Source organism: Tupaia chinensis, unplaced genomic scaffold (genome assembly GCF_000334495.1).
Source record: "Tupaia chinensis unplaced genomic scaffold, TupChi_1.0 Scaffold000078_1, whole genome shotgun sequence".
Taxonomy (NCBI): Eukaryota; Metazoa; Chordata; class Mammalia; order Scandentia; family Tupaiidae; genus Tupaia; species Tupaia belangeri.
Window position 1 is genome coordinate 524588 of NW_006159539.1, and position 11589 is coordinate 536176.

General features: G+C 62.8%; 1 protein-coding gene across 2 annotated transcripts in view; it reads left to right on the top strand.

Moving 5' to 3' along the window:
* Positions 1-8598, top strand: part of LINGO1 (leucine rich repeat and Ig domain containing 1) — a 68120-nt gene extending 59522 nt beyond the window's left edge. For both annotated transcript variants that reach the window (XM_006142589.2, XM_006142588.2), the window contains one exon: positions 6661-8598. In XM_006142589.2, coding sequence (XP_006142651.1) covers positions 6673-8517 — 1845 coding nt within the window. In that variant the 5' untranslated portion in view covers positions 6661-6672 and the 3' untranslated portion in view covers positions 8518-8598. The remainder of the gene's footprint in view (positions 1-6660) is intronic.
* The last annotated feature ends 2991 nt before the right edge of the window (positions 8599-11589 follow it).

Sequence of the window (11589 nt, forward strand, 5' to 3'; positions counted from 1 at the left end):
GGCACGGGGCTGGGGCAGGGGACACAGAGCAGCAGGAAGAGGGGCAGCAGGCACACCCCACACACAGGCCACACACGTGTGCGCACGCACGCGCACCCCGGGGGCCCAGCAACCCTGCCAGAACCAAGAGCAAGAAGAAAATAAAGAGTTATACACGGCAAAGGACATGACCTCAATTTTCTTCCAGGTTGATTTTTCTCTCCCCTTGGGGGAAGAGGAGAAGGGAGCAGGAGGGGCAGGCCAAGGCGGGCGACTAGCCCGGGAGGAGACGGGATTTCTCCGGCTGGAGCTGGCTGGCCATCAGGGTCCCTGCCCACGCCCACCCTGCCACAGCCACCTAGTCCCCATTAGCAGCTCCGCCTGCAGCCATCACCAGCCATTCACACCTCAGCGGGGATTAGACCTGGAAAGCCAGACTGGAGAGTCTCAAAGGAGCCAGGCACAGGGCCAGGAGCCAGGGTAGGGCAGAGCCATTAGGAGTCCCCAGCTGCCCTCAGACTCCAGGCCACGAGACACCTGCACCCACAGCACACCTTTGCCTTGTCGAGGCCTCCTGGCCCCCCTTACTTGACCTGCGTGGAAAACCTGCCTGTGCTCCCGCTCGAGCGAGCGTGACGCCCGGCAAGCTGGCCTGTTTTCTGCTGGACTCTGCCCCTGTGAGGTGGGCAAGGCTATGGCTGGGCCTAGGTTGAGCCAAAAAAGACCTTGCCCTGTATGGTGGGGAGGGTCTCATTCTGGGAGCCACGGAAGAGGAGGTTTTGGGGTGCCACAGAGACAGGCAGTGTGGCAGAGGGGGCCTGCGGGCTGGTGCCTGTACCCGGGGACAGGTGAAGCTGGGTTCTAAGGCCAGGAGCACTGCAGCAAGAGACAGGTGGGGCAGGGGTGGGAGGATCAGGCTGGGCAGCCATCCCTGGGTGGGCCTTGCCCCACGCCCTCCACCCCCTGCTGCCTCTGAGTAGGCCTGTGGCCCTCGATGGCTGTGGCAGTCCTTGGAGCTCCAGTAAAGGGACCTCAACCTGGGGCCAGGGCTGGGCATGAGCCCGATTCTGGCTGGCGGCCTCCTGGCATGCAGAGCAGGTGCTCATGGTGGCAGGGGCTCAGGAAGGGCAGCTGGTCTGCGGGGCAGCCTCTGGGCCTCCCTCCTCTCCGGACCCACCACCCCTTCCTGCCGCAGCCCCTGTGCCCGTCTGCCTCCCGCCTCCCGTGATCTCTCCGCTCCCTTCCTTCCTCCCCCTCCGCTGCCAGCACACAGCTCCCGTGTCTGTCTCTGTCCCATCCTCCTCCGTTCTCCTGGCCAGTTCTTGGCACTGGAGTCGGGCAGGTCCCCAGGCAGACTTCCAGAAGCCCTCCAGTCCCCTTGCCTTGGCCTGCCCTGAACCCATCCGGGGAGTGGTGGGTGTCAGGCCAAGCTGAGATCTGGCTCAAAAAAACAACCAGACCGAGCCCAGAGGCCCTGCCACCACGCCAGATCGCATGCCCCTCTGTGCTGGGCATCCCTGCAGGCCCCGAGGAGCACTGAGTGGGAGCGCCATGAAATATTGATACCGTAAACCTAAAATAACCAAACCTTCCATCCTGCATGGCAGCCGACCCGGATTAGGTGAGATTCGCAGGCGAAGGGTTCGGTGGAAAAACACCGAGACAGCGCTGTGTTCTACATGCTGCTTCTGACAGGTGGGAGAAGGCTTCCGTCGGCTTTCAGGGAGGCTGCCAGGGTGGGATCCCTGAGCTTGAGCGCCTTCCCTCAGGGCGGGGTGGCACCGAGCACCCAGGACTGGCCCAGGGGTCCAGGGAAAGCCCCCTCACCCCAGGTGGTCGCCAACCAGGAGGAGCAGAGCTCTGCCACCTGCCAGCTCTGGGGCCTCGGTGGTGCTCACCTGTGTGGGGGTGCTCACCTGCAGTGGGGGTCAGGGGTACTCTCGAATGGCAGCATGCGAGTTTCCGGGAGAATGTGTGTGAAGCTCAAACCCGGCCCGTAACCGGCCTTCTGGATGTGAGCTCCCCCTTTCCAACTGGCTTGGGTGGGCCTGGTGAATGCTGCACAGGTGACATGCACCCGGGCCCCAGCGGCAGCCTTTGGGCCTCCCTTGGGGGTTCTCTGAGCCCACCATGGGCGATCCCATGCCCCTCCCTTCTCCACCATTGCCCTTCCCTACCTTGGGGCCCCCTCAAGTGGATCCTCCTGGCCTCAGGGTTACTACATTCTGGGGCCTAAACCCTGCACTCCCCTGGACCCCCTGGCCAGGTTTAAGGATATCGACTTTTCAGCTAAAGAAAGCCCAATTTCGGGACCAGCAGGTAGTGTGATGGCTATGTCATCCCATGTAGTTCACCGCGGTTCGAGCCCCAGACCCAGTGGCTTAAACTCATGCTGGGCACGTGTGCGCCCAAGATCCTGAGAGGAGAATGGAGAAGGGATTGCGGCGTGACTGTTCCTCCCGGGGGGTGATTCCTTGCTTTCTGTCTTTCTGGCAAGCACACATGCCCTATAGAAAAAAATCTCTCCCCACCCCCCCAAAAAAAGTCCAATTTCTGTTGTCGCTTGCTTCCTAGGGCCCTAGAATCCCACTCCCCATTGCCTGGGCAACAGTGACAGGCCAGAGGCCAGGTCTTGCCTGCTGTCAGACGGGCACATGTCAGGGTCCACCTCCTGAGCTGGGCCATGTCTACCTCGGGACAGTGAGGTGTGGCTGTGGCCGGCAGCCTGACCCCCACCCTGGGTGGTGCGGTGCAGGGCCGCTCTGGGCCCACAGAGGCACCCAGTTGCTGCAGGAGGGCCTAGGCGTGGCCGTGCCCACCCCTCTGATGTTTCTGTTCCTTTTCCCATGTAGTTCACCGCGGTGCGAGCCCCAGACCCAGTGGCTTAAACTCATGCTGGGCACGTGTGCGCCCAAGATCCTGAGAGGAGAATGGAGAAGGGATTGCGGCGTGACTGTTCCTCCCGGGGGGTGATTCCTTGCTTTCTGTCTTTCTGGCAAGCACACATGCCCTATAGAAAAAAATCTCTCCCCACCCCCCCAAAAAAAGTCCAATTTCTGTTGTCGCTTGCTTCCTAGGGCCCTAGAATCCCACTCCCCATTGCCTGGGCAACAGTGACAGGCCAGAGGCCAGGTCTTGCCTGCTGTCAGACGGGCACATGTCAGGGTCCACCTCCTGAGCTGGGCCATGTCTACCTCGGGACAGTGAGGTGTGGCTGTGGCCGGCAGCCTGACCCCCACCCTGGGTGGTGCGGTGCAGGGCCGCTCTGGGCCCACAGAGGCACCCAGTTGCTGCAGGAGGGCCTAGGCGTGGCCGTGCCCACCCCTCTGATGTTTCTGTTCCTTTATATTTATTGGTCCAATTTTTTAACCTCTTGCCCATGTGGGAAGCCCTTGAGGGGCAAGGATCCAAAATAAAACGCTGATTAAAATGCATAAAACACGGCCCTCGGTGCTCACAGGAACAGCTGCCCAGTCAGCAGTGGGTGCCCCCAGACACCACCTTGCCTGCACGCCTAGAGCTCTGGGGTGGGGGCCTAGGGACCCCACCCGTGTGCAGCTACCTGGCTGGCATGCCAGCCTCTCTAGGCCTCAGTTCCCCCTTTTAGGACAACCAGGTGGAAAAGGCAGGGCTGCAGCAATTCAGAAGACCTCCCTCTCCACTAGACCTGTCTTGCCTCTGCGTCACCCAATGCCCTGGGGTCCCCGCTGCCAGGTCCTTGCACCAGCGTGGCTGTTTCCCGGCTTCTCATTGCTCAGGGGTCTGCACCTACACCTGCACCTGCGCGAGCTCACCGGTGTGCGCACGCGCCCTTCCACAGCGCTGCGTCCGGGTGTGCGCCGAGGCTGTGGCAGTGGTTCCCCCTTCTTGACTCGAGGGACCAGTTTCATGGAAGACGAGTTTTCCATGGACCGGAGGGCGGGGATGACTTCGGAACAATTCCAGAGCATTGTGTTTATTGTGCATTTTATTTCTGTTATCACTAATTGTCCAACTTACCACACAGAATCGGCCGGGCCCTGAGCTTGTTCTCCTGCCCTAGACAGTCCACCCCAGGGCTCCTGTGAGAGTCTAAGCCCACTGCTGGTCTGCCAGGGGGCTGAGCTCAGGCGGTAACGTGGGTGAAGGGTGTGGCTGGCCCGCCCGCCCAGCCTGGTTCCTCATGGTTGGGGACCCCCATGATTGGGGACTCCTAGTTGCGCATGACACACTGGGAGAGGCGCCAAGGGCTAAGGCTTTGCTGCAGGTTTGCCTCTCTGCTCGGGGCCCTAGGAAGCTCTCGCCTGTCCCTGGGCAGGGTGCTGCGGCATTCTCCCCGCGCCTCCTCTGTCAGCGTCTCGTCTAGCACCTGTAGCGTACCGTGTCAGTGGCCCGAGTCACTTGTGGAACGAGGCCTGCTCTCTACTAGTTACACAGTGTCACTACTCACAAGTGTCAGGTGGCTTCAGTGGGCGAGAGACGATGGCTTCACAGAGGAGGTGGGCTCCAGGGCGAGGCCGGGAAAGGTTCAAGGGGAGATGGGTTAGAGGCAGCCGTCTCCTCCGAGCGTGCAAGGCAGGGAAAGACACCTGTGGGGTCTGTAGGGGGAGTGGGGGAGACGGACGGGTGCCAGGGCTGTGGCTGCCCGCAGGGCTTACTGGGACCCAGGCGGCCATGTCCGCGTTCTCCCCCTCACTCCTCTCTGGCCGCTCCCACTCCGCCCGCCCCGATCTGGGCGCTAAGAGTCCTATTTACCTCTCGAGGTCCTTGGCCTCGCACCCGCGCCGGCCCCAGCTGCTGGCCCAATTACTTATTGATCGCCTGTCAGGATGTTTGCTTTTCTGGTGGGTCACTGGAGCGTGTGTGACTGTGGAGAAGAGCCGGCTGGGGCGGGGTGGAGCGAGGCTGGAGAAGATGAGCAGGGCTGAGGGCAGGCGGGTGGACGCAGCCCTGGGGGAAACAAGCCGTGCAGGTCCCATCACACAGTGACACCCAGAGTGCTCCCCGGTTAGTCACTCAGTCAACAGCCGGGGAGTGCCTGTCAGTCCCAGGAGGCTGGCAGGTGTGAGTGCGGGTGGCACCTCCGGAGCTGTCCCAAATCTGCCCCCGGTACTGGCAGGGTGTCCTTGGACAGCCCAGACTCTCCAAGCCTCAGGTGCCTTCACAATTGACAGGGGGATGACAAGTATGGACGACCTATGGCCTTGAAAGCAGAGGGGGGGCGGGAGAGGCGGGAGAAAGACTGAGCTGGGTGTCCCCCCGGGCCTCACCTTCCTGCAGGGAGCTCTACGCAGGGCCCTGAGACTCCCCAGGGTGCTGGAGGCCAGAGTGGAGGTGCAGGGATGGTGGTCCCCACCCCAGCAGTGAGGCGCCCCAGCCCGGTCCCAGATAGACCATCCAGTCCACACCCTGCAACCTAGAGGTGGGGCTGGCCCTCCCAGCCCTACGCACCTGCTCGCTGGGTCACGGAGGGAGAAGGGCAGCGGCCACCTGGGACAGCAGGCACCAGTGGCCTCTGCACAGGGACGGGCAAGAGTAAAGGGAGGCAGCAACTACCCACCCTCTGCTCATTCCCCCTGGACCCTCTCCAGGTGGGTCTCTTGTCCCTACCACCCAAGGCCCGCATTTCTGCAGCCTCACACCCTTGGTGCTCAGCCAACCAAGAACCTCGAGGGCTGCCAGGAGCCCTGGGCTGAGGGTCTGTTCCTGCTCAGACCAGCAGCTGTGCATAGCCTAGGGCCAGGAAGAAGGGGGTCGGAACCCCAAGGTGGATGGATGGAGGCTGGATGGAGGGTCTTTTGAGGGGAAAGCTCTTGCTATGGAGACCAGAAAAAGCTGTTCAGAGCAGGGGAGTTCAATGAGGCCTTCAGCAAGCAGGGGAGGGCCACCCTGGAGGGAAGAACTGTGGGACCAAGGCCAGGCGAGCCTGAGCTGGGGCATCCATGGGACCCAGGGGATGGGAAGACTCGGAGTCCCTGGGGAGGCCAGGTGGGAGTCACAGGGGGAGACTTCAGGCCTGACTTTCTGGGCAGGTGTTCTCTCTCTCTCTCTCTCACACACACACCCCTAGCACGGAGCAGCTCTGAATCCTGAAGGTGCCTTGGGTTTGCTGACCACACATGATTCTGGGGCCGTGGGCTCCATCACGGTGCCGTGGAGCAGGGGAGCCCAGGGTCTGCACCTGGAGAAGCTCAGCGCTGGCAGCTGAAAGGGCGGGGTGCCAGCAGTCTCAGAAGCCCATGTCTGGCAGGCTGGGGTCCAGACCCTCTTCTCAGGCTTTCCCAGAAGCCTTGGTCTTGAGCCCCTTTGATCCCATATGAGCCAGGGCTGCCCGGTGGATCCGGCTTTATCCCTGCTGGGCACCAGGGGACCTGAGCCTCGGCCGGGTGCCTGCAGAGTGAAATAGGGGACCTGAGCCTCAGGGCCATGTGCCTGCGGAGTGAATGGAAGGGAGGAAAGGGCCCGTCCCTGACCTGAACCCCTCATCCCTGGGATGCTGGAAGGGTTCTGGGAAGGGTTTGAACACAGTAAGAGGCCAGAAGGGGGCCCTGTGACCTGCCCATCGGACAGGGGCCATATGCCACTTGAGCGACCCACACCGTCCTCCGCCTGTGTCCTTTTCCGTCAGGGCTGGAGGGCTCGGGCCAGGTGCCATGTGCTGCCCTCTCACTGCCGCCTGTCCTGTGCTTGCTCCCGCTGCAGGTGAGCGAGAGGATGCCGGCGGGGGCTGTGAGGAGCATGCCCAGCCCCCTCCTGGCCTGCTGGCAGCCCATCCTCCTGCTGGTGCTGGGCTCGGTGCTGTCAGGCTCAGCCACGGGCTGCCCACCGCGCTGCGAGTGCTCGGCCCAGGACCGCGCCGTGCTCTGCCACCGCAAGCGCTTCGTGGCGGTGCCCGAGGGCATCCCCACCGAGACGCGCCTGCTGGACCTGGGCAAGAACCGCATCAAGACGCTCAACCAGGACGAGTTCGCCAGCTTCCCGCACCTGGAGGAGCTGGAGCTCAACGAGAACGTGGTGAGCGCCGTGGAGCCTGGCGCCTTCAACAACCTCTTCAACCTGCGGACGCTGGGTCTGCGCAGCAACCGCCTGAAGCTCATCCCCCTGGGCGTCTTCACCGGCCTCAGCAACCTCACCAGGCTGGACATCAGCGAGAACAAGATCGTCATCCTGCTGGACTACATGTTCCAGGACCTGTACAACCTCAAGTCGCTGGAGGTCGGCGACAACGACCTCGTCTACATCTCCCACCGCGCCTTCAGCGGCCTCAACAGCCTGGAGCAGCTGACACTGGAGAAGTGCAACCTCACCTCCATCCCCACCGAGGCGCTGTCCCACCTGCACGGCCTCATCGTCCTGCGGCTGCGCCACCTCAACATCAACGCCATCCGGGACTACTCGTTCAAGAGGCTGTACCGGCTCAAGGTCCTGGAGATCTCCCACTGGCCCTACCTGGACACCATGACCCCCAACTGCCTCTACGGCCTCAACCTGACGTCCCTGTCCATCACGCACTGCAACCTGACAGCCGTGCCCTACCTGGCCGTGCGCCACCTGGTCTATCTCCGCTTCCTCAACCTCTCCTACAACCCCATCAGCGCCATCGAGGGCTCCATGCTGCACCAGCTGCTGCGGCTGCAGGAGCTGCAGCTGGTGGGCGGGCAGCTGGCCGTGGTGGAGCCTTACGCCTTCCGTGGCCTCAACTACCTGCGCGTGCTCAACGTCTCTGGCAACCAGCTGACCACCCTGGAGGAGTCGGCCTTCCACTCGGTCGGCAACCTGGAGACGCTCATCCTGGACTCCAACCCGCTGGCCTGCGACTGCCGGCTGCTGTGGGTGTTCCGGCGCCGCTGGAGGCTCAACTTCAACCGGCAGCAGCCCACATGCGCCACGCCCGAGTTCGTGCAGGGCAAGGAGTTCAAGGATTTCCCCGATGTGCTGTTGCCCAACTACTTCACCTGCCGCCGGGCCCGCATCCGGGACCGCAAGGCCCAGCAGGTGTTTGTGGATGAGGGCCACACCGTTCAGTTCGTGTGCCGGGCGGACGGCGACCCGCCTCCCGCCATCCTCTGGCTCTCGCCCCGCAAACACCTGGTCTCGGCCAAGAGCAACGGGCGGCTCACGGTCTTCCCCGACGGCACGCTGGAAGTGCGGTACGCGCAGGTGCAGGACAACGGCACGTACCTGTGCATCGCGGCCAACGCGGGCGGCAACGACTCCATGCCCGCCCACCTGCACGTGCGCAGCTACTCGCCCGACTGGCCCCACCAGCCCAACAAGACCTTCGCCTTCATCTCCAACCAGCCGGGCGAGGGGGAGGCCAACAGCACCCGCGCCACCGTGCCTTTCCCCTTCGACATCAAGACCCTCATCATCGCCACCACGATGGGCTTCATCTCCTTCCTGGGCGTCGTGCTCTTCTGCCTGGTGCTGCTGTTCCTCTGGAGCCGGGGCAAGGGCAACACCAAGCACAACATCGAGATCGAGTACGTGCCCCGCAAGTCGGACGCGGGTATCAGCTCTGCTGACGCGCCCCGCAAGTTCAACATGAAGATGATCTGAGGGCCAGCGGGGCGGGGGCCCCGGCGTGCCAGCCGGCCCTCTCCTCCCAGGCACACGCACTCTTCTGCCCCCCACCACCTGCCCCAGCCCCTTCCTCCCGGGCCGCAGTGGCCCAGGCCTCGGGGCCGACCTGCACAGGGCGCACCGACAGACTGCAGCCGCACCGAGCGCGGCAGTCGATAAGTCAATAAAAAAAAAAAAAGGTTACGAACTTCCTCTGTAACTTGGGTTTCAATAATTATGGATTTTTATGAAAACTTGAAATAATAAAAGAGAAAAAACTATGTCCTATAGCTAGTCGGAATGCACACCTTTGACGTCCTGATTGCTCCAGGGCTCTCTTCCAGCTCCGTTTCTCGGTCTTCTCTTCCTCCTCCTCTTCCTCCTTTCTCTTCTCTTCCCCTGTGGGGAGGGATCACTCAGGAAAACAGGAAAGGAGGTTCTAGCCCCACCCCCCGCCTCCCTGCCCGGGCACTGCCAGGAGCAGGCTGGGGACAGGCCCGGGCCCGGCTCTGGGCTGGCTCTTTGCAGGGAGTGGGTGGAGGGGACAGGCCTGCCCCATCGGGGTGGGGACCCATCTGCCAGGCAGCGTTTCTGCCAAGGCAGTGGGGGGCCTGGCAAGGGTGTGGCTGAGACTCTGGACAGGGACTTGGGCCCTTCTGGGGGACAGCGCAGTCCATGGAGAGAGCCAGGGCCAGAGGCAAGACTGAGACCTACCTCCGGCCCCAGCTCTGCTGTCACTTGCTGTGTGGCCTCGAGCAGGCCGGGGCCCTCCCTGGGCCTCTGCTGCCACAGCTGTACAGACAGGGCCGCCCTTCCCCGCCCGGCCTACCTCACAGGGCTGTTGTGAGGAATGAGACGATGTATGTGAAACACTGTAACCTGTAAAGCGCTGTGCACACGTGCGGGTGACTCTCCTCATTACGGTCATTGTTATCTCACTGTGGGGGGGTGGGGCTCCTCGAGGGTGGGGCTAAAGCCAGAAGCAGTGGCGGAGAGCCAGACCCACTGCCCCTGGTCTGGGAGTGCGCAGGGAGAGCACGGCTGCCCCTGCCCCCCACGAGTGCGCCGGGAAAGTGTGCGCCCAGACTGGGGGCAGGGGGGCAGTTCTGGCACTGCCCTTGAGACTGCCCAGGCCCTGCTACCCTCTTCAACTTTGCCTGTCTTCCCCGGCCCTACTGTGAGCCTGGGCTGGGCTTCCAGGGGTTCCGGAGTAGGGGCCGGGGTACACCTGCCCATGCGCTGGCCCAGAGGGTCTGGCCGCAGCAGTGACCACCTCCTAGCCCTGTCCGTTTAAGCCAGGCCAGTGCTCTGGACTCAGACCTGGATGAGAGGGGGAGGGGCTGAGCAGGTCACCTCGGACTTCCCCAGAACCCAGCCACTGAGTGGCTCCGGAAGCCCGGCCGGCCGACCCCGCCAGCTCAGTCGGGCAGGGAGGGGCACCAGGGTCGGAAGGCCTGGTTTCTCCCTTTCACGTTTCCTCTTTCTCCTTGGGGACCCCTGGACTCAGCCCTGTGGAGGACCCAGGTGACCCTGAAGCCCATGGGTACTCTGGCAGGGAGGGCTCCCCAGAGAAGCCGGCGGACACTGCCGAGAAAGCAGGGCCTGGCTGGGGTGAACACGGCTGAGCAGGGGAGCAGGCCCGCAGAAACCCCTCCAGGCGGGGCTCTTCCCAGAGCTCACAGCCCCACCCGAACTGGCACCAACCAGGTACACTTGCCTGGCACCTTCTACGCCAAGCCCCGGGGGGGCAGTCTGGCATGGAGTTGCTCACCCAGTCTGCCCCGCCCTGGCCCTGGCTGATGCTTTGCCAGCCTGCCCGTGCCCCGCCTCCCAACCACCACAGGGACTGTGCCGGCTCCGCAGAAAGCCCGAGCCCTCGGGACGATGGTTTTATCTGGGCAGAAACAGGACCTTCCCCCACAGGATCCTGGAGTCTTGCTGTGGAAAGGGTTAGGGTTCCCTGGGGCAGCCTGCACCAGTGGTCGGCAGGCACTGAAGTTGAGGCCGGGTCTGAGTTCACATTCGAGTTGTGGCACTCACCAGCCATGCGGAGGGCGCCTCAGCTGCTCCGAGCCTCAGTCCGGTCACCTTGCCTGCAGGGTAAAGATGACCTTACTCCCCGTCATCACCTGGAGGGTGAACAAGGGTGCAGGGGTTGTAGTGGACTGGCGCCACCCGGCGCTCGGCAAGCCCTCTACAGCCGGACGTGGGTGCTTACTGCTGAGCTGCTCTCGCACGGATGCAGGGGATAGGGACCAGAGGAGTGGGTGGCTTATCTAAGGTCACAGCGCCTTTATTTATTTTTTTTTTTTGAGAGTTTTTTTTTTGCTATAGGGCGTGTGTACTCACCAGAAAGACAGACATAGCCAGAAAGCGAGAAATCACCCCCCCCAGGGGGATGGTCACGCCTCAATCCCTTCTCCCTTCTCCTCTCGGGATCTTGGGAACGCACGCACACGCCCCCAGCATAAGTTTAAGCCACTGGGTCCGGGACTCGAACTGTGGTCGACTACATGGGAGTCCAGCAACATAGCCATTATGCTAACTGCTGGTCCCCGTTCACACAGCTTCTAAACGACAGGACCAGGCCTGGTTGCAATTCCCCAGTGCTCCAGGCTTCCAGACCTGGCTCGGGCTTCCCAGAGCCCCTGCTCATGCAGGAGTCCACTTTGGGGAGTGAAAGAGGCAGGCAGCAGGGCCTCCGCCATGTGAGTAGCCTGTGTCCAACTGGACACCCACGGCACCATGACGCCCAACATGCCTGCCCACCTCCCAAGATACCAAACAGGCCCTCCCTCGTCCCAGCCCTGGAAGGCCAGCTGGCTTCTCCTCCCGTGGGGTTGCACTGAACCCCTCCAGGTGCGTCAAGGTTCTGGGAAGTGCATGAGGTCAAAGGGCCACTTTATCCTGGCTGCTGGGAGGGGGCCAGCACCCTGGACACTCAAGGACACCAGCCCAGGACTGGGTGGGTTTCAGATCAGGGAGAGGCTCAGTCTAGGGATGTGAGTACTCAGACTAGGTGGCCCAAGAGGGGGAAGCCAGGCTGGAGAGGCTCCTTCCCACACGGCC